Consider the following 27,333-nt stretch of genomic DNA (forward strand, 5'->3'; position numbering starts at 1 on the left):
TATTTTAACTAGCTTTTTTAACTTGTTTCACATCCGTTCTCCTTTCCCCTTAGTGGACGCCGACACAGAGAGAGAGAGAGAAAGTGCCTCCTCTCCCTCTGCATTTAGGACCGTAAATGTGCACGTCTGTGTATTCATTCGACTTAACCCTGATGAAAGACGGTCCACCGTCTGAAACTGTTGGTGAATAAACCTAGATAATCGAACCAGTAGTGACCTTTTCACTGCGCAAATTTTCAATGGCCCGTTGAGCAACCCTGACTGCTTCCACGCACACCACACCACACACACACACACACACACACACACACACACACACACACACACACACACACACACACACACACACACACACACACACACACACACACACACACACACACACACACACATATATATATATATATATATATATATATATATATATATATATATATATATATATATATATATTGTATTCTGTAGGGGTTCCAATGCGCCAGTTTACAAGTGTAAGTACAGTGTTACGACAAACGCGACTGTTCGTTTTAAAGGTTTATTGTGCCAACAGTTTCGGGAATGGTATTCCCTTCGTCAGGGCAGGCTTACAATGAAACAGTCTTGTCAGCCAGAAACAGCCAAAAAAACCACTTTTCTACAAGCGTTTCCTGGACGACATATTTCTTGTATGGGAACATGATGAGGCAAGCCTGTTGGAATTCATAGCTCAGTTTAATGCCCTGCACCCCTCAATCAGGTTCACCCACAGTATCTCCGACTCTATAATTAATTTTCTCGACGTGCAGATATCGGTAGACGGCAACTGCCTTTCGACTACACTATACAAAAAGCCCACAGATAGGCAGCAATATCTTCATTTCCAGAGTAGCCACCCGAAACACTGCAAAACAAGCATTCCATACTCTCAGGCGCACAGATACCGAAGAATATGTTCTACAACAGAGGAATTTGACCAACATACAAGGACTCTCAAAGCCGCTCTGTCACGACAGAAATACCCCGGGGAAATAGTCGATGACGCGATTGAACGCGCTCGCAACCTAGAGCGCACATCCATCCTGGCAGAAAACAAGGTCAAAGACGACAGCAAAACAAACTTAATCCTTACATTCTCCTCAACGGCTCCCAGAGTAAGTAACATACTAAGCCGTCATTTTAATATAATCAGACAGAGTAATAAGTTGTCACTAATATTCAAGGAACCGCCCAGAGTGGTGTACCGCCGGGACAAGAACCTGAGAGACTTGCTTGTCAATGCGAAAACAAAGAAGAACTCTACCCAGGGTGGGTGCCACCCATGTGGAAAACCTCGGTGCAAAGTCTGTCCGCACATTTTAGACACCAAACTGGCAAAATCCAAGTTCGACAACTTTGTGTTTCACATAAGCGAAGACCTCGACTGCGACTCAAGCAATGTGATTTACAAACTTCATTGTGAGGTGTGTGGACAAGAGTATATTGGTCAGACCAAGACATCATTTCGCTTCCGCTTTAATAACCACAAAGCTCACGTGTCATCATTACCCAGCTTACCCCTTTCCAAGCACCTGCGTTTGCCACTCCACAGTTTCGAAAACATCCGCGTCATCCTCCTCCAGTCCGGGTTCCCTAGCACCTATTACAGGGAACAAAGGGAGTCATACCTCATTCACAAGTTTCGCACGTTCTCCCATGGCATGAACGCTACTCCTGGGAGGCTCTCCTGCTTGAGGGAGGCAACGTAGAAAATTTCACCCGTCATAGGATCTGGACAACATTATAAATCAAAATACGCCGGATGTTGTTCTTGACAACTTCAACCACGCTCTAAATGGCTGGGAATGTAGCTGTTTATTTTATTGTATATTGTTTATTTTGTCAGTAATCTCCTTTGTTCAACTTACAGCCAGCTTCCGTGTTCTATCTGGAATAAACACCTATATTCTAACTCTATCACCTAGCCTACTGGGACCACGCGGCTGCCCCGCGGGCCGCAAACCTTTCACGGTTTCCGCACACATGTATTATTATTATTTTTAACTACCGTGCGATACATTTCTTGAATTCTGTGCTATGTTTTCCGCGCCCAATTCATTCTCATTAACCATTTGGTATTTGGTTGGCGCCCCATTCTATTCATATATATATATTTTTTATTATTTTTTAGTTTTTGTGTGTGTTAATATTTTCTTCTTTCAAAGTTCTCTTGTGCTACTAATTTTTTCTCTTTTTCCTTTTCGTTTTCTCTCCCAAATTCCTCTCTGCCTTCTCATTACGCACTCGGGCTTCGCTCAATATTTGTTGTCTTTTTTCCCCCACGGCTGCCACTTCTTCACGGGAAGCGCACTGCCGGACTCTAGTTGAAACGGCCTAGTTTATTTATGGGAAGAAGGGCGCCAGGATGTCTGGTAGACAAAGCCCGACGGAACATCAAGGGGCTTTACAACAAGTGTCTCTCGTGCGCGTCCCCAGCAAGCGTCTCAGGAAACCTGATACGGGCCGGCGGCGCGGACTCGGCGGCGTCTTGCGGGAGTGTCGTAGAGAAGGGGGGGACTGCGGCCTCCCGGTGCGCCGAGAGCCGGTTTTAACGCCCCTTTCCCTTTTCTATCGCTGTTAAAACTCGTTGTCTTTTCTACTCCTTTACTATTTCCACCTCCCCGTTTTGCTCTGTGTTTTTTCTGTGTTTAATTTGGCCACTGCCCCTGTGAGAGCTGCTGCGCGGTCCATTATACGGCCCCTTGCCCTCACTTTCAAGTTTGCTTTGAGGGCGGAGTTTATACATCCTCGCCCGCTTTGTGTCCTTATATTGACAAGACTGTTTCATTGTAAGCCTGCCCTGACGAAGGGAATACCATTCCCGAAACTGTTGGCACAATAAACCTTTAAAACGAACAGTCGCGTTTGTCGTAATACTGTACTTACACATATATATATATATATATATATATATATATATATATATATATATATATATATATATATATATATATGGCTAATAAATAATAAATATATGGCTAAATGAAGCGTTTCACAACTGCATTTTGCATCTAGCAACCAAATACGTTTATATATATATGATATAATGCATACTATTGTATGTACGTTGTAAGGTATGCCCTCATATGACCACTACCATATTGGCAAGAAGTACTGCGTCAGACATTTACTGTAAAATAAAAGGGAGTTTCACTTGCGACAGCAGTAATGTTATCTATCTGCTCGAATGCGGTGTGTGTAAGCTGCAGTACATCGGACAGACTGAACTGTATACCCTTCAGGTTCTGATTCAACAGCCACCAATCACATGCCAATACCCTTCCTAATCTTCCGCTCTCAAGACATGTCGCGACTCCCGGCCACTCATTTGATAACATTACAGCCACAATACTTGAATCTTGCTTCAAATCTCACCATGATAGAGAAGTATGAGAATCTTTCCTAATTTTCAAATTCAGAGCACTTATGGCGAAAATAACGAAGCGCCGACCAAAAGGTGTTGTCAAGATGGAAGGACGTTTCGACTTCCACACGGAAGTCTTGTTCACTGATGGAAAAATTCTTTCTACCCTTGTCCGTCGTGCGGAAAGAATATGCTCGAAACCCGAAGAAAAAGCCTCTGACATACGCCAAGTGCGACGCGAGCTCAACAATTGTGGCTACCCACAGCACTTCGTGAACGCTGTAATACAGCAGACAACGAGAGCCCGTTCGCCTACCTTGCCGTGCCCGAGCTGCAATACCCTATGTTCCAGGCGTGAGCGAGTCATTGGCCCGCGTTTTTCGCACCTACGATGTGCATATAGCTCACGTGCTTGCGTGCAAGCTTCGTCACGAGTTGGTGTCCGTAAAGGACAAGCTAAAAAAGGAAAAGTTTCCCGGAGTAATTTATAAAATCCCCTGCTCAGACTGCGATCACTCCTACATAGGTGAAAGCGGAAACTTTGAAAGACGGCTGAATGAGCACAAGAATGATGTCAAAAAAAAGAAGGCTTGTTCCAACGCACTGGCTGAACCCGTTGAAAACACGAAGCATGATATCGCTTGGAAAGAAGCGGCAATTATCGGCCGTGAGAAAAACTGGATGTCACGCCAATATCTGGAGTCTTTGTTTATCCAGACAACAGATCTGACGCTCAACCGTAACATCGGCAAACTATCGCCCTCGTACGCTAGATGCCTGGGACGATTAGCACAACGTACTTAAGCTTTGTGTGCGAAATTTTTCCATCAGTGAACAAGACTTCCGTGTGGAAGTCGAAACGTCCTTCCATCTTGACAACACCTTTTGGTCGGCGCTTCGTTATTTTCGCCAATGTATTAACCCGACCAGACGAGATTTCGTCGAACCTTAGATTTCATCATGCTACGACGGTCGTATGGCCAGAAGTTCATCACTCAAGTGCGCCAGTTCGTTTCGCTAACCGTCCGGCTTTCTGCGTTCAAGGCTCATCTAGAATTCAACCTCATATGCAAAGCCAGGAACCTAACCCGGCGGTCCCTCCGCTTGCTACGACCGGTCGATACGCCCTTCGGTCATAGCGTGGTGTCAAGAGCAGAACGACAGTTGCGTCAAGCCAGAATCCTGGAGTGCAAGGACTCAATAAGGCACCTTCAGAACCAAGCCTTTTTTGCCCGTCGCCGCCTTGAACACCAGTGTCCGAACGAGTTCGTCAGCATCCAGTTGCACGCGAACTTCGTAGCTAGTCTACAGTCTGGTCAGCGTGAGCGCACACACAAAGAGAAGCTAATCAGACTGCTACCTGGCCGTAAAGAGAGTCCGGCCAACAGACCTACCCCCACCGTCCACAATCTGTCTTCGTATAGGCCTACTCGAACAGAGCTCGCCGTTCTGGAGCTTGGTTTGAACTTCAATACGAGAGCGGCTCTGGACGCAAGAAAAATCATTTGTGCCGTGGAACAGGCTGTGGGACGTGTGGAAAACAATCGCCGAGAAGAAGCTCGTACCCGTGCGATCAGAATACTCGCCAAGCTGCCACATCGGCACCCCACCCCACTTCTTGTTCAGGAGCGTGATGCAGTCAGGAGCCTGCGGAGCAATACGGATATCGTAATCCTACCTGCTGACAAAGGCAACGCCACCGTCATCCTAAACCACAGCGACTACGTTGAGAAAATGACGAAGCTTCCGGAGGATGATGGCACGTACATGCGACTCAAGCGGGACCCTACACTCAATGTAGAGCGAGAGTTGCAAAGGCTTTTGACAGACGTCTTCCAGTTTGTTCCACCACAGCACAGATTGTTATACTTCACGCTCCTCTGCCACAATGGATCTGCCCCTGCTCTATATGGCCTCCCGAAGATCCACAAGGCAGGCGTTCCAATGCGACCAATAGTGGATTTTACCCGCTCTCCCTTGTACCGGCTTTCAGGCTACTTGCACAAAGTTTTTTCGCCACTCGTTGGCAAGAGACCGACTTTCGTACGCAACTCCTTTGATTTTACTGAAAAAATACGCGAAATCACGATTGACAGCGACGAGATAATGGTGTCATTTAACGTCAGATCACTGTTTACCAGCGTCCCCGTGGATCTGGCGGTGGAGGTATGCCGTTCAGCGCTTCGGCACGACGACGGACTGAGTGCTAGGACACCCATCAATCCATCGGACCTGTTGAAGCTTCTGCAGTTTTGCTTGAAGAACACGTACTTCATCTTTCGGGGCACTGTCTACAAGCAGGTTCATGGCACTGCCATGGGAGCATCTATCTCGGTCACAACCGCAAACCTCACGTTGGAAGCACTGGAAAGCCGCGCTTTGGCTTCGTTCGAGCCGCGCCCGAAGGTCTTCCTGCGGTACATTGATGACTGCTTTTGCATAATCAAAAAGAATGCCTTGGCTGCTTTCACGAACCATTTGAACAGCATGGAAGATTCCATCCAGTTTACCGTGGAGGAGGAGATTTCTGGCTGTCTTCCTTTTCTGGACGTCATGGTGGAGCGACGTGATGACCGCCTATCGTTCAAGGTGTACAGAAAGGACACGCACACAGGCCAATACCTTCACTTTAATTCAGTCCATCGTACGTGCCATAAGCGCTCTGTCGTTTCTACCCTCGTCCGTCGTGCGGAAAGAATATGCTCGAAACCCGAAGAAAAAGCCTCTGACATACGCCAAGTGCGACGCGAGCTCAACAATTGTGGCTACCCACAGCACTTCGTGAACACTGTAATACAGCAGACAACGAGACCAGCTCAGCCCGTTCGCCTACCTTGCCGTGCCCGAGCTGCAATACCCTATGTGCCCGAGCTGCAATACCCTATGTGCCAGGCGTGAGCGAGTCATTGGCCCGCGTTTTTCGCACCTACGATGTGCATATAGCTCACGTGCCTGCGTGCAAGCTTCGTCACGAGTTGGTGTCCGTAAACGACAAGCTAAAAAAGGAAAAGTTTCCCGGAGTAATTTATAAAACCCCCTGCTCAGACTGCGATCACTCCTACATAGGTGAAAGCGGAAACTTTGAAAGACGGCTGAATGAGCACAATAATGATGTCAAGAAAAAGAAGGCTTGTTCTAACGCACTGGTCGAACACGTTGAAAACACGAAGCATGATATCGCTTGGGAAGAAGCGGCAATTATCGGCCGTGAGAAAAACTGGATGTCACGCCAATATCCGGAGTCTTTGTTTATCCAGACAACAGATCAGACGCTCAACCGTAACATCGGCAATCTACCGCCCTCGTACGCTAGATGCCTGCGACGATTAGCACAACGTACTTCAGCTTTGTGTGCGAAATTTTTCCATCAGTGAACAAGACTTCCGTGTGGAAGTCGAAACGTCCTCCCATCTTGACGACACCTTTTGGTCGGCGCTTCGTTATTTTCGCCAATGTATTCACCCGACCGGACGAGATTTCGTCGAACCTTAGATTTCATCAGAGCACTTATCTCTGGTTTGAATGAAAATCCTGGGAAAATATCTTGCCTCCTAATGTAGCGAGTAATGCGACACGTGCTGATGATTGCCTTTTGTTGTACCAGATCTGTGCTATCCATGCAGTACTGTTTAGCATGTTTGTACAAGCTTGTCTTCTTCCTTGCATCCTTTTTATTCTCCATGGTGTTGGACTCGAGCTCAACACGTGTTAATTAGTAGAATACCTGTGTACTGTATCATCTATGCCCCGTGTACTCTTGTTTAATCTTATTGTTTATCAGAAGACGAAGTGACTGGCTGCGTGTTTCTATGCCATGCCTTCAACGCCGCAATGCGTGTTATTTATTATTGCTTTATGCGTGCCCCAGCGTAAAAAAATGCTATTTTTACTTGCGAGGGGCACGTGTCAACTCCGAAAGCCTGTAAGCCACGTCACTGTGCGTCACTTACGACGTCATGCGCATTTTATTACGTTGTCATCAAATATTAGTGGCTGGTCACGTGTCTTTTCGTAGAACAGGTATTTAAGGACCAAGCACAGATGCTTTGTTCATTACCTGATGGAGGCCGGGCCCCCGCCGAAACGTCGTAAATAAATCCGTTTCCGTTCGTGTGCCCCTTTTCTGCATTATATATATATATATATATATATATATATATATATATATATATTGTAAAGAAGATGATGACCCAGACAAAGCAGATGACTCGTGAAAACGAAGATGATAGCCCTGCGCGTCAGCCGTATTGATATCGCCACGTGTGTCTGTGCCCGACCTGGTTGCCCTCGGATTGTTCTCGCCGCTGCTCCCTTCTTCCGAGCTCTTTTAAATAAACCCCCGCCTTACATTTGGTGGAGGAGCTGGGTAACAGCCCTGGAATTGCGCAACCGTACTCTCCCGCCACCTGCGATGCCTCACGACGTTCAACATCAAGCCGTGCAAGTGGGCCCAGCTTTTACCTGCGCCGGCTCCCTTCGCCGACGGGACCAGGCCATCTTCAGTGTGACCGATGAGCAGGATGTCGAAGATTGGTTTACGTCTTACGGGAGGGTGAGCGTTTACAACAAATGGGACGATTCCACCAAACTAAATAACGTAATTTTTGTTTCACCGGCGTGGCTAACCTGTGGTATCGGAACCACGAGGTGGGCATCCGCACCTGGTCTGCTTTCAAGACAACCTTCTCCGAAGTATTTGGTCGTCCTGCTGTTCGTAAACTCCGCGCCAAACAACGCTTGCGTGAACGGTCTCCGCAGGTCGGCGAAAGCTTTACCAGTTACATAGAAGAGGTCATTGACCTATGCAAGCGTGTCAACCTCAACCTCAACATGTCAGAAGCTGACAAGATTAAACACATTTTGAAGGGTGTTGACGACGCCGCCTTTCACATGCTGGTAGCGCGCGACTTGCGCACCGTTGCTGAAGTCGTCACCCTCTGCCAAAGCTTCGAGGAGCTGCGGAAGCAGAGGCTCCTGACTAGACTAAAGCAGAAATTTGGGCAAGTTGGTACGTATCCATTTTGAAACAGCGCAACAAAGACGGGACGTGGAAACTGAGGTGTAAAGACAAACATGCGCTGACTAACAACTGGGTTTATTGAAAAAAACACACAAAATATATACAGAGTTAGGAAAGATTAATCGCCACCATAGTCAACTCATGCCACATGTGACGCCAGATATCCAATCTCCCCTTCGGATATCCAATCTCCCCTTGATCTTTCTAATCCCGCCATTATAGTGTCTCTCATGGCCATTTGTGTGTGCAAGGCCAGAGTGCTTTCCTGGCATGTCAAACATGCCTCTTGCCCTGCAGAAGTGCAAGCGGCGAGCGGTTTCTTCGAGCCTTCAAGCGGCCACAAAAGAAGGTTGTGCAAGATATACAAATCGGAGTTGTGGCGGTAAGCACGCATCTTCAAGGACCAGCTGCGTGTGGCCTGCAAGTGTCAGCGGGATTATCGGGAGTGGTGCACTACGTCGGAGTCAGTCACGGAATTCCTCTGGAATGCAGTTCGGCCAACTCTGCCTAAAAGGGAGCGATCCAGCACGGAGCAAGGACGGTTCATTGACCTCAGCACCAAGGTTATACCTGAGAGACACAAAGAAGTGTTGCGGATGGGGCCAAAATTCGCCTTTGAACCTCGCCTGAATCCTGCAGAGAAGGTAGCTTGTTTAAGGAACATCATTCGTTTGGCTCCTGAGGACATGCGCCCGAGGTGCATTGAGGAATGTGTTACCGTGCTGAGCAGAACCCATGGTATGCAACGAAAGAGCGGGAACATGAAGAACACGGTTGATTTCCTGGCTGAAAGTGGGCTCGCGTTGATGACGGCCGATAAGGAGGGTTGCTTTGTGGTCCTTCCGGCAGGCACCTATGCGGATAAAGCTTCAGAAGCCCTGGGGAGAAACTTCAAGGAAGTTGACTTCAGTGGTTCTAAGGTGAAATGGCGGGCGGTCGAACTTTTGAGACACCACAATTTGAGCAAGCTGGCGGACGCAGCGAATAAGTCGGCAGGACTGAAGCTCGAAGTTTTTTTTCACCATTAAGACACACAAGCCGGACCAACCTTTCCGTTCCATTGTCTCCGAACGAGGGACCTGGCAGCATGTAGTTTCAGGTTATCTTCAAAGGCAACTGGAGGCGCTGGCCCTGCCAGACCCATTCGTGATTCCGAATTCGGATGCGCTGGTGGAGCACCTTAAGCTGGATAACCCTGGGATCTGCAAGTTTTTTAGCGTTGACGTAGTGGACCTTTACTATTCATTGCCACACGGAGAGCTCATGAGGGCCGTTAAAATGTGCATCACACAGGACAATGACGAAAGTGCATTCATTGAAAAATGTGGTGTGTCTGTTGATAGTTTTTTAGAAATTTTGTCCTTCTACCTGTCGGCAACAGTTGTTGAGTGGGAGGGCAAGTCATTTGTGCAAGCATCCGGTGTATGCATTGGTTCCAGGGTTGCACCTGTATTGGCTAACATTTTTTTGAGTTTTGTGGACAGGGCGATTGAGCAAGCTTCGAAGGAGTTAGGGGTGCGTACTTTTCGTTATGTCGACGAATATTTGGTGTTTACCCCGCCAGACAGCCTGCCTAGAATGTTAGTCGATGTTCTTAAGGTGTTTAATGAGTACGGGCGTGGGCTAAAGTTTACAACAGAGGTACCCACGAACAAGGAACTGCAGTTTCTAGATTTGGTTTTGTTTTCCCGAGACAAGCACGTGTGCTGGTGTTATCGGCCAAGATCGGCTAAGCCCTTGTTAAACTTCAGGTCAGGTCATTCCAAGCTTATAAAAGAAGGCATTATCTTGTCGTGCCTCCAATCTTCACTGAAGAAGTCCTGCCATGAAATGATTGGGGAGAGCATTGCAGCCCAATCAAACAGATTATGCGCGAATGGCTATCCGGCTCACCTCATTTCCAGGGCAGCGGAAAAATTGCTTAGGCACGTGAAGTATGGGGCTCGGCCGAGTGCAAGAAATGAAAATAAAAATAAAAATAAAAGGCCGGCAGTGGTTCCATATGCACACAGCATGTCCCATGGGCTCAAAAAAGTGGCAGGCAGATATGGCGTTGACGTCGTATTTTCTGCCCCGAAGAAATTAGGCAGAATGTGTAGACAGGTAAAGCAGAGGCAGGAGGGAAACAAAAGGGCTTGTCAGGTGCGCCATGTTTTCCCTTATGTACCTTGCGAGGTAGGGGTAGTATACCAAATTCCCTTCTCGTGTGGCGCCACATATATTGGCCAAACAGGAAGATGCATCAACAAGCGACTCATGGAACATGAGAACACCAGAAAAAAAGACCCCCTGTCACACGTGGCGGTCCACTGCAGAAGGTGCAAATGCAAACACGAAAAAGAGTACGAAAAAAGAAAAACAGAAGGAGACCCTCTCACTAAAGGTGCATTCCGTTGCAAGAAATGCAAATGTACCCCCGACTATAAGAACACCAATATCGTGTTTCGCCATTGTGATAAGATGACGCGAGAAGTTTTTGAAGCTTTTCTTATACGTGAGAAAGGCGCAACGTGCATTAGTTGCCCATCGGTCGCCCTTTCCGAAGGGGAGATTGGATATCTGGCGTCACATGTGGCATGAGTTGACTATGGTGGCGATTAATCTTTCCTAACTCTGTATATATTTTGTGTGTTTTTTCAATAAACCCAGTTGTTAGTCAGCGCATGTTTGTCTTTACACCTCAGTTTCCACGTCCCGTCTTTGTTGCGCTGTTTCAAAATGGATCCTGACTAGACAGCACCCTCGACAGGTTGAGCCGCTTGCTGGACTGACACCAGCACCTGACACCTCATCGCTGCTGCAAGAAATCAGACTTTCTTCGGGAAGAAGTGGCGCGTCAGCTTTCTCTTCTGCCGAACTCTACAGGGCAAGCCCCAGATTTGGCTCCGGCCCTTCGACTCGCCATCCAAGAGCAGGTTGCCGAGGCTCTTACACCCGCCCATCCGCCACCACCTGTCGCCGCTCCACTGACATATGCCAACGTTGTCGCCCAGACGCCGCCCCCTATGGCCGCTCCGCTGACATACGCGGACGTCGTCGCCAGACCTCGACCGCCTACCTATGATTTGCCACCAACACCTGCGCGAGCGGTGGCTCCTTCTCTTCGGCCGGCTCCGCGAGTCAGCAATCCCTGGCGCACCATCGACAACCGGCCTATCTGCTGCAATTGCCGCTTGCCTAGTCATGTGGCCCGGCTTTGCCGCCGCCGTCTCCCAGTCTACGCGCCACATCCTCCAGCTCCCGCGTACTGGCCTTCCACGAGTCAGTACTCCGGATTTGCTGAGCCGCCGTCTAGTCGTCATTTTTCTCCTGACCGTTCAGCCCTTTCTAGACGCCGTTCACCTTCACCGAGGCGCCGCTCCGTTTCTCCTACGCGACGTCGCCCCAATCTTCCTCAGGAGGAAAACTAGGTACCAGTTCCTGAGGCGAGGACTGCGTCCCCGTCGAACAATCCGAGGGCAACCAGGTCGGGCACATACACCCGTGGCGATAGCCGTACGGCTGACGCGCAGGGCCATCTTCGTTTTCACGAGTCATCTGCTTTGTCTCGGTCATCATTTTCTTCACTATATATATATATATACACCCCACGATGGGCAGGTGAGCAGCCTGCCACAAAACCGGCTTCAGGCAGACTGACAACCATATACAAACACACAACGGCTAAATGCGGGGAATGACCACTATAAGTGCTAGCCCCGTAAAACACACACTCCTTCGATTACGTGATAGATGGCCAGCTCATATGCCATGTCAGTCACTTTATGTACCTCGGAATTACGATACCGTATGACCTCAACTAGAAAGCACGTATAAACAGCGTATGATCCACAGCTTAGAAAGCTCTGGCACTTGAGGCCAATTGTAAAACCCGCTCGCGGAAAAACTACACCAGCTGCATACGTAACGCTTGTCCGTCCAACATTAGATTACGCGAGCGTCGTGTGGGATCAAATAAAACAATTTTAGTAGAACTGAAAAATTCAAGCAGCTAGGTTCATCGTGCCAAAATATTGCCACTGACGAGCGAAGACGAGGCAGTAGAAGGGAGAACGGGGTGGAAGTTGGGTCGGTTGGACGCTATCGGCGACTGGCTTGGTATGTGAACCGACCTTGAGCAAAGGTTTTGGGGCCGTAACAACTTGAAGGAGGTGCTGGGTGCGCCCTAACCAACAACGCAGCATCCGCCTGAGCCTCGCCGGAGTGGATGTCTTGTCGGCCTACCGCCTCCCGCGCCCCAGATGTGCGTAGATGGAGAAGCCACTCCCAGGCCTGCACGCAGCAGCTCCTGACCGCATTGCCGTGAACCCCGCACTTTCACGGGCGCAGCCGGTGATGACGTGGACGAGTGGCTCACATATTACAGGGAGAGAGCCGCTATAACAAATGGGATATATAGAACCAGCTAACTAACGTCGTGTTCTCGCTCAAGGACACGGCCCTTATATGGTACAAAAACCATGAAGACACCTTGACATCCTGGTCACGCTTTGTGAAAGAACTTACTAAGTGCTTTGGTAAAGCGACGGACTTTGCTACACACCGAGCACCTCAATATTCTCGACCTCGAAACGTTCCGAGGTCGCACCAGAGCCAACGCTCTACTGGGAGCGGCCACCGCCCCTCCGCGGCGGGAACGCATGGTGTGATGCCTGCTCAGTGGGCCCCTGCACGATGAATGCTACCAGACGCAAACCTTTGAACGCCCGCCTCTGGTCTGTTTTCGCTGCGGAATACTGGACACATTTCAAGATTTTGCCGCCATCGTCGACATTCTCGATACGGGCCATCCACCTTCACAGTGTGACCGGCCTATCGGAATGCATCTACCACTGAAAAATACGTATACCCACTTCAACCGAACTTCGGCACACCACCTTTCGGAACAACTCCCCGCAGTCGGATTGGAGTGTGGCTCCTCGTTCCGCTTTTCGCATACGCCGGTCTCCGTCACCTCGTTTGGCAAACTAACAAGCGCGACCGATGGAGATGAGGCCACTGAATGTCCGCTCTATTCCGATATCCCTCCTCCTGTTTCAATACTTAAGAACAAAGTTTGTGTGGCCGTTAAGGGAGTGCTTACATTAGCTCTCGTTGGTACAGGTGCAACTGTTTCTGAGATCAGTAGGAAACTTAACTGCTTGCTGGGACGCATGAAACCTCATCGTTTGAGTATCGAGCCGTTGCGTCCTCTGGGAATGTGTAATCTGGAAATTGACTTTGGTGAAGCAATTTATCAAGCGGAATTCTGCGTTATCCCTAGCTCTACCCATGACCTCATTGTGTGAGTGGACTTTCTGAAGCTGTGTGGGACAACAGTCGACTGTGGAAGTGGCGAGGTTTATTTCGAGTGTATGATTATGCCCAGCCTCATGGAAAGTTGGCGTGACACAGCAATGGTGTCTTGTGTACCCTAAGATGTCGCGGACTGCAATGTGCGTCCCGGTGTTCGCTGTACCTGCCGACCGTGAAATGTTGGAAGCTCTAGTTGAACTCGAACTTTCGACCTGCTTAGTGCGCAATCTTATAGTACCGCGCTTTCTGATATCGGTTGTTAACGGCAGTGCGTGGTTGTGGACAAATAATTGATCTTCGCCGAGCGGCTTAAAACTCGCTTTGTGTGAAAGAGATGCGCCTCCAGCTGTGGCGTCAGTCGCAGCTGAACTTGTCCAAGAGTCAATTCTTGGCACGCTCAACGAAACGCTCCGCGCCACTCAACGCTAGTAGACATTCTGCTGCAGCACTCGGCTGTCTTCGACTTCTCCCACCCCAGCGGACCGCTATTTCCCCGTCTCGCACCCGTCACACTATCGACACCGACACCGGTTCGCCTCGCCCGATCCGTCAAAAACCTTATCGTGTGTCGCCGTGGAGCGCAAAGTAATTCACGAGGAAGTCCAAGAGATGCTTGAGGAGGAGGTCATTCAGGAGTCGTCGAGCCCTTGGGCTGCTGCCGTAATTCTTGTCCGCAAGAAAGAGGGCACGTGGCGGTTTTGTGTGGAGTACCAACGTTTATATGCAGTCACAAAAAAGGATTTATACCCTTTTTGATAGCGTTGTTTATTGCCTCTAGGCATAAGGGGAGTTGGGAAAAAAAAGAGAAAGGAATGAAAAGAAAAGAGTGGGTGGGTGTTTAAGCAGGAAAGATGTGCCGATCTAATGAAGGTGAGGAGGGAGCGGTGATATGGCCCCTGCGTCCAATCAATATATGAGGACGGGTTGTCTCGGTGGACACCCGCTGCTCCCAGGTACCGAATTCTAGGTGGCTTCAGTGCCGGGCAAACCCACAACAAGTGGTGAATGTCAGCGAAATCGAGGCCACGTCCGAGTTACGGCAGGAGTGAGGGCAACTCCGACCCGGATCCTCCGAAGCACAAACTCCTCTGCATGGGTAAGACCGCGGGGGAGGGTTATCGCACACGGAGGGACGAGAGCACGTTGTAAACTTGGAAGCGCAAAAAACCGGACGACGGACAGAGTAAGGGAACACAAATAACAGGTTCACGAGCGCTACTACCAACTGTTTATTCATGCTGAGGTACAGAAGTTATATAGGAACAATGGTCGCAGAGCACGTGTGCGGCGCCGGAAGTGTTCTTTTCTTGTGAGAAGGAGGGTAGCATTATCCATACTGAGGAACTGAGGCATTGCCGTGGGTAGGGTTGGCAAGCGGGTTGCAGAATCTGCAGATCATTGTGAATTGAGTAGGTGACGTGGAACCCACTCAATTCGAAAGGTTGGCGGGATGCGAGCCGCCAGGCGATGTATATTCTGGCACATTTCTGGGCTGCGGCTGACGCGTCGGAGTAGACGAGTGGCTTGAAGGGCGTCAGTACGGATGATAATGTGGGCTGCAGGGAGCAAGGTAACTGCGACTACAGAGCGAAGCGCATCTTGTATAGCAAGCAGCTCAGCACAGAAGGAAGTAGGGCGTTCCGCGAATCGAAACCTGCAGGCTGGTAGGGACAGTAAAGTGCAGTCGTCGTTACACAGCCCTGTATACTACCCTCAACATATATAATAATTGAGCCGCGGGGTAGGTGGCTATCTTGTTCCGCGATTCGCTCGCGAAGGGACGATGCCGCATAAGGTGAGGTTAGGCGACGCAGATCGGTAGGTTTGTTTTCGCTCAGTTGCACAAAGTCCCATGGAGGAAGAACTGACGGTGGCGGCGACAGTATGGTGTGTGATGAAGCAAAGGTTTGGAGTGCTCGAGGTGAATGAATGCAAAATGGCTCGTGTGTTACACTGCTTGAATACAGTTGCACCGCTTAGCTCGTGTGTTACACTGCTTGCATACAGTTACACTGCTTGCGTACACAGCCTTGTCCTGTCGTGAGTTTTTTCTTCTCTTGTCTTCGTCACGTCTGTTTCCGCGCTGGTCATTTTGAATCATGTTCCACCAATCGCCCAATCGGCAATTTTGATTGAATAATGCCGGCCTGGTCCTCAATTCAAAGAAGTGCCGCTTCGGCGAGCGTCAAGCGTTGGTGCTCGGCCATATCGTCGATGAAGAGGCCAGATCCTGAGAAAACGGCGGCTGTGGAGTCATTTCAAGTACCGCGGACAGTCAAAAATGTCCGCAGCTTCTTGAGTTGATGTTCCTATTTCCAGCGTTTTATTAATGTGAAAGCATTAGATGGCTATGTTGGCGCCGAAAGTGTGCGCAAACTGTGCCGCCGGAAGTTGGCCCCCTGTGACGGCACTGGGGCCCTCGTTCATCAATTCCGATAGCGATAGTAATAGATGGTGATAGCGATGATGATGATGATGATGATAGCAATAGCGATAATCGGTGAGAGCTTCACTTCACTTCACTTTAATACCTTAAAAAACCCTCGTTAGAGGGTATTACATAAAGGGTGGGGCACACAGAAATGAAAAACAGAAAGACTAACAGATAAGTTGAAAGTTATAAAAATATAAGATTATCACTAAGCAAGTACACGCGTGATTTCTTCGATGAACAATGATTGGCATGTGATAGCAGCAAGTTCACGGGGAAGGCCGTTTCAGTAGTTCGCGGTCCGGGGGAAGAATGATGAAGAAAATGTAGTGGTGCGGGCGCGAGGTCGTGACACTTGCTGCTGATGGCCGGTGCGGAGGGAGATGCGTGGTGGTGGTGCGCAGATGTAGGGTTCCTGTCGTAGCTCAGAGTAAAAAAACTTGTGAAACAAACATAAACTAGCAATGTAGCGGCGATGAGCAAGGGTAGGTAGGCTGGACTGTGATTTGAGGGATGATATGCTGATATCAAAAGAATACGATGAATGAATGAATCTAGTTGCTCGGTTTTGAACTGCTTCAATTGAATTACAGAGATATGCTTGCTTTGGAGACCAGATGGGAGATGCGTATTCTAGTTTTGATCGGACTAATGATTTGTATGCAAGGAGCTTGACATGCTGAGGTGCAGAGCGTAGGTGACGCTTTAAGAATCCTAGTGTTCTGTTGGCGGATGATATGATGTTTGAAATATGCGTATTCCATTTAAGATCATGACAAATATGAACGCCAAGGTATTTGTATGATTGGACAAGATCGAGAGGAACGTTAGATATGCTGTATTGGAACAGAAGAGGGTAACGGCGACGATGGAACGACATATATTTGCATTTACTTGTGTTAAGTGTCATTAGCCATTCACTGCACCAGTCTTGTACATGAGTTAAATTATTTTGAAGGGATTGTTGGTCAAAGGTGTTAGTGACTGTTCTGTAAATAACACAATCATCAGCAAACATCCGAATATGGCAATCTAATTTCTCAGGTAGGTCGTTAATATAAATTAGAAACAAGAGTGGCCCAAGGACGGATCCTTGGGGCACGCCTGAGGAGACTGGTAGGAGGTCAGGCATTTGGTTATTGACAACGACTGATTGGAAGCGGTGAGTTAAGAATTCTTTTATCCATGCTAGTATGTCGGGATGCAAGTTTAGGCGAGAGAGTTTCAGAAATAAGTGGTTAAGAGGTACCTTGTCAAATGCTTTAGCGAAGTCGAGAAAACTTGCGTCAGTTTGGAGGTTAGCATCAAGATTGGCATGCAAGTCATGAACGTATAGTGCTAGTTGACTTTCACATGAGTATCCTTTGCGAAATCCGTGCTGCGATGGGTGAAAAAAGTTATTCGAATACAGAAAATGCATTGTTAAAGAATAAATGACGTGTTCCATGAGTTTACATGGTATGCTGGTGAGTGATATGGGTCGGTAATTAAGTGGTGAATTTTTGTTACCCGACTTGTGGACCGGAACGACCTTCCCCACTTTCCAGTCATGGGGTATGACACCTGTAGAAAGAGACTGTGAGAACAGCAGGCATAAAAATTTGGCAGAAGTATGGTTAACGTTTTTTAGTACCTTGGTGTTGATTTCGTCAAAGCCGGCAGATGATGACAGTTTTAGTTTATCTATGAGACATGATATGCCGGCCTCAGAGAAAGTAATGGCTGGCATTAAACTTCTTTGGTCATTTGCTGTCATGAGGGGGGGCGGTTCCTGTTCATGAGTGAATACAGGTGCGAAGGCAGAATTAAATATGTTAGCACACTCGACATCAGAAACAGCACGCCTGGAATCATCAGTTAAGGTAATAGTGCGTATAGATTGCGGATTTAAAAGCTGCCAGAATTTAGTCGGGTTATCTTTAAGTATGTTGGGAAGGTCAGTATGATAAAATGAGCGTTTAGCGTTTTTTACTGCGACCAGGTATGTCTTTTCGGCAGCGTAATATTTTTCCCATGCGTAGTCATTTCCAGTCTGTTTAGCACTGCGGAACAAGCGTTTCTTTTTGTTGTCTAGTCTTCCTAGAGCCTTGGTAAACCATGGTTTCTGTTTGGTTGCGCGGAAGCTGCATTTGGGAACATATTTGTTAGTAAGTTCGTTGATTTTATGAATAAACATCGACCAATTTTCGTGGATGGTTTGTTCCGGGAAAGAGTGCTGAAAAGATGGGAAATAAGCTTCCAACGCCCTGTTTATAGCCTCATAGTTACCTTTGTTATAAAAGGTGATTGTTTTTTTGGAAGTTTCTTTTATTGTTGGAGTGAAGGTAAAAGACGCATGGATGACTTTGTGATCACTAATTTCCCGGAGATAAGTAATGGAGTTGAGGCATTCGGGGTGGCTAGATAGTATAAGGTCAAGAATGTTTGCGGTGTCTCCGGCGATGCGTGTAGGCTGGGTTACTAATTGAGTAAGATTAAAATTTAAGCACACATCCACAAACTCCTGTGATTCATGCTGTCTAAAAATAGGCTGATGAGGGTTATTCCAATCTATGTCAGGATAGTTAAAATCTCCAAAAAGGAGCACGTGTGCATTAGGGTGTTTTGTTGTAAGTTGGTTCAGAATGTTGTGCAGCTTTCGAGGGAATTCGGGGTTATTGTGGGGGGCCTATAGCAAACACCAATTAGTATAGACACTGGCGTGGCACGACAAAGCAGCCATAATATTTCGAGGTCAGATTGGATGTTAATGTGGGAACACTGTAGTTGATTGCTGGTAGCGATAAGGACGCCTCCTCCTCGGGGGACTTTGCGATCGGCACGGAAAAGGTTAAAATTAGGTAAGTTGCACAGAACTTCAGTGTCGCCCACATTATCGGTCAGCCAAGTCTCTGTCAGCACAAGCAGGTTAGAGCCGGTTGAAGATACAAGGCTGGATACACTATCGCACTTTGAAAGCAGACTGCGTATATTAGTATAGATAACCGAAAAAGAAATATTCTGTCGAGGGGAGGTATGGCGTGGATTAGATAAGTGACGATTGTGCGGTGAGCGCTATGCTATTTCTTTCACCATTTCGGTGGCAGCATCAAAAGTGTAGCGTTTTTTGCCGAGAAATAGGGTCTTGTACCGCAAAGAAAACGGTCCGGTTTCTGCTCTTGCAAATGCGACAAGATGTTTGCGGGCTTTTTGAACAGAGCGGGTAAAATCTTCTGCAATGCTATAGTTCGTGTCCTTCAGCATAGGACCTTTGGAAAGGATAGTTTCTTTGGTTTTGAAGGAGACGAATTTTGCTATAATTGGCCGTTGGCGGTCCTCGTTATGGCACCCCAAGCGATGGGCACGCTCTATCTGACTGGGCTCTAAGGTTAACTTTAACTTATTCTGACAGTGCTTAATTAATATTTCTTCAGATTCGATGAATGATTCGCGGAGATTGGAGTCTGGAAGGCCATAGAATATCAGGTTGTTGCGGCGTGATCTGTTTTCTGTGTCGTCTATTCGGGCCTCAAGGTTAGTAACAAGAGCTGCCGTCCCGGCGGCAATGGAATTTACGGATTCTAGATCAGATTTTAGGGTAGCAATGTCCTGAAAGAGGCTTTCCAGGTCTGCTAGGCGTTTGCTCAGGTCGGAAATGGTAATGATGATAGCGATAGCGAAAAAGGTCGTGGGTTCGAGGTCCGCAGAGGTCGCGGGTTTGAGTCCCACAAAAGGTCGCGGGATCGAATCACGCGAAGTTCGCGGGAAATGAAAAAGGGAGGGAGAAAGAGAAGAAAGGGAAAGGCTTTCGCATTTCCATCTTAAGCAGTCTTAAGTGCAATGCTGTAATAATTCACCCCTTTGCCGACATTGCCGATATTACCTGTCCACTGACGTGCCTTCTCCACAAAGGGGCTTCGTTTGAATGGACTCCCGCCTGCGATGCCTCCTTCCGCCAGCTGAAGTTTCTCTTGGCCTCACATCCCGTCCTCCGGCATTTCGAGCCCTCCGCACCAACAGGAGTTCATACGGATGCTCGTGATGTTGGCATCGGTGCTTTTTTAGTTCACTGCCATGATGATCGGGAGCACGTTATTGCATACGCGAGCCGCTCCCTCAGCAAGACAGAGCGCAACTACACTGTCACCGAACAAGAATGCCTTGCTGTGACCTTCGCCTTGCAGAGGTTCTGGTCATACCTGTATGGCCGCCCATTGACCTTTGTGACTGATCACCACTCCCTCTGCTGGCTGGTTAACCTTCGAGATCCATGCGGTCACCTCGCGCGCTGGGCCCTCCGTCTACAGGAGTATGACTTCAATGATGTATACAAGAGCGAGCGGTGACACGCAGATGCAAAGTGTCTTTCGCGAATGCCGCTTCCTACAACTGAGTGTGACGGCGGGAATTTCATTCATTACATCTCAGCTATCGCTCCAGTTTCCGGACGTTCAGCTGTTGAAAACTAAGCAGCGTGCAGGTCCGCCGCTTTGCCTCCGCGCGCAACCAGGAAGTTACCGGACGTTTTTGTATCCGCGACGGTCTGTTATTGAAAACGAACTACACCCTTTCAGGCCCACGATACGTGCTCATTGTTCTAACGGCTCTGTGCTCCTCCATTTTGCGTATCATGGACGTCGACCCTGCCTTCGGACATCTGGGATATGCTCGCACGCTCCATTGAGGTGAAGAGCGGTTTTACTGGCCGAAAATGAGCTCTACGACAGAACGATATGTGGCCAGTCGTACGCAGTGCCAGCGCCACAAACGCTCTATTTCAGCTCCACGTGGCCTACTTCACCTTGTGACGCCTTGCAGCAGTCCGTTCGAGCAGGTTGGATTTGATTTGCTTGCACTTTCCCAAATCTCCAAATGCCAATAGCTGTACATAATTTTGGTTACAGGCGCGAAAACAGAAACAACACAAGGTAGAAAGACGGGACAGAGCGCCTCGGAGGCGCTCGGAGACGGGACGGAGGCGCTCTGTCCCGTCTTTCTACCTTGTGTTGTGCCTGTTTTCGCGCCTGTAACCAAAAAGATGTACAGTTACCAACTTGCCCAGCAAGACGTTCTTTTAGGTCAATAGCTGGATCGTGGTACGTACGGACAGCCTTACACGTTACTGTGAAACGGTTGCTCTACTATCGGCGGCAACCGCGCATCAAGTGTCGCTGTTTCTTCTGAACTCTGCCCTCTGACGGCATGGACCACAGCGAACTATAATCAGTGACCGTTGTCGCCAATTCACAGCCAATATCGTTAAAGAGTTGCTACGTTTGTTTGACGGATTTACGGAACGCGTAAACAGAATAATAATAATAATAATAATAATAATAATAATAATAATAATAATAATAATAATAATAATAATAATAATAATAATATTAATAATAATAATAATATAATAATAATTGGTTTTAGGGGAAAAGAAATGGCGCAGTATCTGTCTCATATATCGTTGGACACCTGAACCATGCCATAAGGGAAGGGATAAGGAGGGAGTGAAAGAAGAAAGGAAGAGAGAGGTGCCGTAGTAGAGGGCTCCGGAATAATTTCGACCACCTGGGGATCTTTAACGTGCACTGACATCGCACAGCACACGGGCGCCTTAGCGTTTTCCCTCCATAAAAACGCAGCCGCCGCGGTCGGGTTAGAACCCGGGAACTCCGGATCAGTAGCCGAGCGCCCCAACTACTGAGCCACCGCGGCGGGTAGAGAACAATCACCAACATGCTTTCCATTTATGCGGACTCTCTCAATAAGAACTGGGTCACCATACTCCTCTTCGTCACATTCGCGTTCAATACCACCGCTCAAGAAACGACCGGATACAGTCCATTCTACCTCTTTTACACTCGCCCGCCTCGCTACACCCTGGACACCATCCTACCATTTTCTACCATGCAGTGACAACCTTTGGATAGCCGAGATACTGTCGTTAGCTGAAGAAGCTCGTTAGATTGCCCGCATGCGATTCATTGCTTCTCAAGACAGCTTCAAGGACCGCTACGATAGCCATCGCCGGCATGCTATCTGGGCTCCGGGCGATATGGTATTGCTTTGGCGCCCAGTCAGGCGCTGCGGCTTGTACCGAAAGCTACTGGCCCACTACGGTGGCCCTTACGTGGTTGTGGCCAGAATTAGTGACATCACATATAAGATTGCGCGCCTCACCGCAACTGGTCGCCGTTCCGCGAAAACTGAACTATTCTCTGGACACTACAAAACTCATCCGGCGGACATTGGCTGCGCGGGGGGCAAATGCCACGGGCAGCAGTCGAAGTGAAAAAGAGGTGAAAGCTGCGTCGGTTGGACGCTATCGGGAGCTGTCGTGGTATGTCTGGCGTGAACCGACTTTGAGTAAAGGTTCTGCGCCCATAACAATATAGTTCAGCCGATTCCGTAACTAGAATGCTCAAGAAATGCGACCGACTTCCGCTTTCACAACGCAGAAAGATAGCTAGAATAAAATTTATCTAGTTCACCGTAACTGATTCAGCCTTTGCACACAACAGTATAAAAGAACGCGCTTGTCTCTAACAGGCAGATGCAGCCACCAAGACCAAATTCCACCGACACACACCCGAATAGATATACATAAGTAATTTTTTTCCCTGGAATACTACTGGCGTGAAACTTGATGCCACATGAAATACTAATATTAGACGCTGTAAATGGATTTTGAACAAACCTAACTTAACGTAATTTTGCTCTAAATACATAGCTGATACCTTAAAGGTGATTATATGTCAAATTAAACATTTATGTAATACACTATTTCATCTTGCAGCTGTGGCAATATTGATGACACCCTGATGAATTTTGTCTATTGCTTCTTCCTGTTGCATTGCGTCTTTTCTTGTACAATTTCCTTGTATGGTTTGTTCTTTGGTCCGTTCTTGACTGCGGCAGCACTGCTATCCTGTATATCTTCCTTTGTAATCACCCTGTAAGGGCCTCCGGCCAATAGTGTGGATAAATAATAGTATGAAGTTGCGTACAGGTAGCGTTGATATTCAGACAGGGATATTTCGCACATATAAGGTGGGGACATTGAAGAAAAGGGATACATGCGCAGCTGGATGCATGCACTGCGTAAATACTGGCCTACTTTGTAGCATTACGCGTAATTTGCACGCAAAAATGAGAAATTAATACAGCTTGTTACCTGGCAGCATTGATGGCAAGTGTTCTCTTCCAGGACCCAGTGGAACGGATGGCCGGCGACGTGCATCTGATTGTTGTGATGGCCCAGGTGGTGGAATTGTCACTTCTGGATGACGAGGTGGTCCGAGAGGTCGAGGCTGCATTGGCTGAGCAAGAGGTGGCCCAGGTCGTTGGGCCATACCGGGAAGTGCTCCTCCTGGAGGTCGTGGTAAAGATTGTACAGTGTCTGATGGAGGTGGCAACCTTGAATATGGTCCTGAAACAACTGGCTGAAGAGGACCTTGTGGCAATGCTCCAGCAGACATTCCAGGGTGCTTAGGAGGAGCACGTGGCGGCAGCTGAAGAGGTGGTCTAGGAGGTGGTCTTAGTGCTCCTGTGGGGCCTGGTGGAATGGCGCCAGGTGCCGGCACAGCTGGTTTAAGAGACACTTGTGGCAAGTGCCCAACAATGACACCAGGAGGCTTAAGAGGGGCAGGAGGCTGAAGTTGTGGAGGTGGCCCAGAATGTGGTCTTAGTGCTCCACCGGGCCGAGGTGGAATGGCGAGAGGAGGCGGCAGAAGTGGTTGAAGAGGATCTTGTGGTAAGCGTTCATAAGTCATTCCAGAAGGCTTAGGAGGAGCAGGTGGCAGTAGTTGCGGAGGCGGTCCAGGAGGTGGCCTTAGTGCTCCAGCGAGGCCAGGTGGAATGGCGCCAGGAGGCGCAACAGCAGGTTCAAGAGGACCTTGTGGAAAACCGCCAGCATGAATTCCAGGCCACTTAGGTCGGGCAGGTGGCAGAAGCTGCGGAGGCGGCCCAGGGGGTGGTCTTGGAGCTCTACCTGGCCCAGGTGGAATGGCGAGAGGAGGCGGCACAAGTGATTGAACAGGACCTTGCGGTAAGTGTTCAGCAGTCATTCCTGGGGGCTTGGGAGGAGCAGGTGGCGGTAGTTGCGGAGGTGGTCTTAGTGCTCCAGCGGGTCCAGGTAGAACGGCGCCTGGAGACGGCACAGCTGGTTGAACAGGACCTTGTGGTAAACCGCTGGCAGTCATTCCGGGAGGCTTAGGTAGCGCAGGTGGCAGAAGTCGCTGAGGCGGCCCAGGAGGTGGTCTTGGTGCTGCAGTGAGGCTAGGTGGAATGGCTCCAGGAGGCTGCACAGGTGGTTGAACAGAACCTTGTCGTAATTGTCCAGCATTCATTCCATGGAGCTTAAATGGGCCAGGTGGCGGAACCTGCGGAGGCGCCCCAAGAGGTGGTCTTGGGGCTCCACCTGGCCCAGATGGAATGGCGAGAGGAGGCGGCACAGGTGGTTGAACTGGCCCTTGTGGTAAGCGTCCTAGAGAAAATCCGGGAGGCTTAGGAGGACCAGGTGGCGGCAGTTGCGGAGGTTGTCCAAGAGGTGGTCTTAGTGGTCCACCGGGTCCAGGTAGAACGGCGCCAGGAGGCGGCACAGCTGGTGGAACAGGACCTTGTGGAAAACCGCCAACACTCATTTCAGGGGGCTTAGGTGGGCCAGGTTGTGGAAGTTGTGGAGGTGGCCCAGAAGGTGGTCTTGGCACTCCACCAGGCTGAGGTGCAATGGCACCAGGATGCAACACTGAGGGTTGAAGAGGACCTTGTGGTAAGCGTCCAGCATTGACTTCAGAAGGCTTAGGAGGTGCAGGTGGCGGTAGCTGTGGAGGCGGTCCAGAAGGCGGCCTTAGTGCTCCAGCGAGGCCAGGTGAAATGGGGCCAGGAGGCGGCACAGGCGGTTGAAGTGGACCTTGTGGCAAACCGCCAGCATTCATTCCAGGGGTCTTAAGTGGGGCAGGTGGCAGGTGCTGCGGAGGTGGCCCAGGGGGTGGTCTTGGGGGTCCACGTGGCCCAGATGGAATGGCGAGAGGAAGCAGCACAGGTGGCTTAACATGACCTTGTGGTGAGCGTCCAGCAGTCATTCCGGGGGGCTTTGGGGGAGCGGGCGGCAGTAGATGGGGAGGTGGTCCAGGAGGTGGCCTTAGTGCTCCAGCGCGGCCAGGTGGAATGGCGTCAGGAGGTGGCACAGCTGGTATGAGAGGACCTTGTGGAAAACCGCCAGCTTTCATTCCACGGGGCTCAGGTGGGGCCGGTGGCGGAAGCGGCGGAGATGGTCCAGGGGGTGGTCTTGGAGCTCTACCTGGCCCAGATGAAATAGTGAGAGGAGGCGGCACAGGTGGTTGAACAGGACCTTGTGGTAAGCGTCCAGCAATCATTCCGGGGGGGTTAGGAGGAGGTGGCGGCAGCTGCGGAGGTGGTCCAGGAGGTGGCCTTAGTGCTCCAGCAGGTCCAGGTAGAACAGCGCCTGGAGGCGGCACAGCTGGTTGAACAGGACCTTGCGGAAAACCACCAGCATTCATTCCAGGCGGCTTAGGTGGGGCAGGTGGCGAAAGCGACGGAGGCGGCCCAGGTGGTGGTCTTGGAGCTGCAGCTGGCCCAGATGAAATGGCGAGAGGAGGCAGCACAGGTGGTTGAATAGGACCTTGTGGTAAGCGTCCAGCAGTCATTCCGGGGGGCTTAGGAGGAGGTGGCGGTATTTGCGGAGGTGGTCCAGAAGGTGGCCTTAGTGCTCTAGCAGGTCCAGGTAGAACAGCGCCTGGAGGCGGCACAGCTGGTTGAACAGGACCTTGTGGCAAACCACCAGCATTCATTCCAGGCGGCTTAGGTGGGGCATGGGGTGGAAGCTGCGGAGGCGGCCCAGGAAATGGTCTTGGTGCTCCACCTGGCCCAGATGAAATGGCAAGTGGAGGCGGCACAGGTGGTTGAAGAGGACCTTGTGGTAAGCTTCCAGCAGTCATTCCGGGGGGCTTAGGAGGAGCAGGTGGCGGTTGTTGCGGAGGTGGTCCAGGAGGTGGCCTTAGTACTCCAGCGAGGCCAGGTGAAATAGCGCCAGGAGGCGGTACAGCTGGTTGAAGAGGACCTTGCGGCAAACCGCCAGCATTCATTTCAGGGGGCTTAGGTGGGCCAGGAGGTGGAAGTTGCAGTTGCGGCCCAGGAAGTCGTCTTGCCACTGCTGTAGGCTGAGGTGCAATGGCACCAGGAGGTGGCACAGGGGGTTGAAGAGGGGCTTGTGGTAAGCGTCCACGTGTTATTCCAGGGGGATTAGGTGGAGCAGGTGGCGGCAGCTGCGGAGGCGGCCCAGGATGTGGTGGAGGAGGTGGCCTTTGGAGAATAGGTGGGGCTGATGTTGGAGAAGGAAATTTGAGAATGTCTAATGGTAATCCTTGGTTATTTGGTGGCTGCGGTGGCCCAGGGGCCAGATGGTGAGGGGAATGGCCACGGGGTGGCCCTGGTGGCAAAGGGGGACCTGGTGCAGGGCGAGCGGGAGACGGTCTAGGTAGTTTAACAGGGCTTTCATGAGATCGCCCAGGCCCTGGCTGTTGGCGAGAACCTGGTAGAGGCGATCTTCCTGGTGAACCCTGTGCTTGCAAGGGCTGTGCAGGACGGAGTGGTGGTCGTGGTCCTGGGGCCGGGAGATGGAATGCAGGCGGTAATGGCATAGGAGCCTGGCCTAGAGGTGGCCCTAGAGGTTTGGTAGCTCCTGGTGATAGCACTTTGTCAGGAGACCCAGACTGTGGCCCCGTACGCAGTCGCGATGGATGGCGAGGTCCTGCGGGAAGTCCACTAGAATGCGGGGCGGGTAGGCCGAAAGGACGATCAGGAGGCCGTCCAGGAGGTGGTCTTTGTGATTCAGGACGGACTAATTCTGGCGGTTGCCTCGGTGGACTCGGTAAATTTTGGGGTGGTGCAGGATATGGAGGCAGCGGTTGAGGCTTCTGCCCCGTAGATGGTACTGGCGGCTTTGGAGGACCCGGTGGGCCACCAAGTGCTGGATACGGTGGCTTGGGTGCATGAATTCCAGTACGTCCGGGCGGCCCGTGAGATGGTCTCGCCGGGACCATTGGGGGTTTCGGTGGCAGCTGTGGGCGTCCGGGTGGTGGCATGCCAGGGGAAACTTGGGGGCCTGGGTCGATACGAGGCATATGTTATCATTCTGGTTTTTTAGCGCTTAAAGTCATCAAAAGCAGCAGTACGATTATGCCCATTTGAGGACAAATGCCTTTTACATATGTC

General features: G+C 49.8%; 1 protein-coding gene across 1 annotated transcript in view; it reads right to left on the minus strand.

Moving 5' to 3' along the window:
• LOC144127841 (uncharacterized) overlaps nucleotides 1-27,333 on the minus strand; it is a 480,263-nt gene that overhangs the window by 89,403 nt on the left and 363,527 nt on the right. Inside the window, exon 4 of the mRNA XM_077660804.1 lies at nucleotides 23,273-27,223. Within this exon, the coding sequence (XP_077516930.1) occupies nucleotides 23,273-27,223 (3,951 nt within the window). The remainder of the gene's footprint in view (nucleotides 1-23,272; nucleotides 27,224-27,333) is intronic.

The sequence above is a fragment of the Amblyomma americanum genome, chromosome 4, assembly GCF_052857255.1.
Source record: "Amblyomma americanum isolate KBUSLIRL-KWMA chromosome 4, ASM5285725v1, whole genome shotgun sequence".
Classification (NCBI taxonomy): domain Eukaryota; kingdom Metazoa; phylum Arthropoda; class Arachnida; order Ixodida; family Ixodidae; genus Amblyomma; species Amblyomma americanum.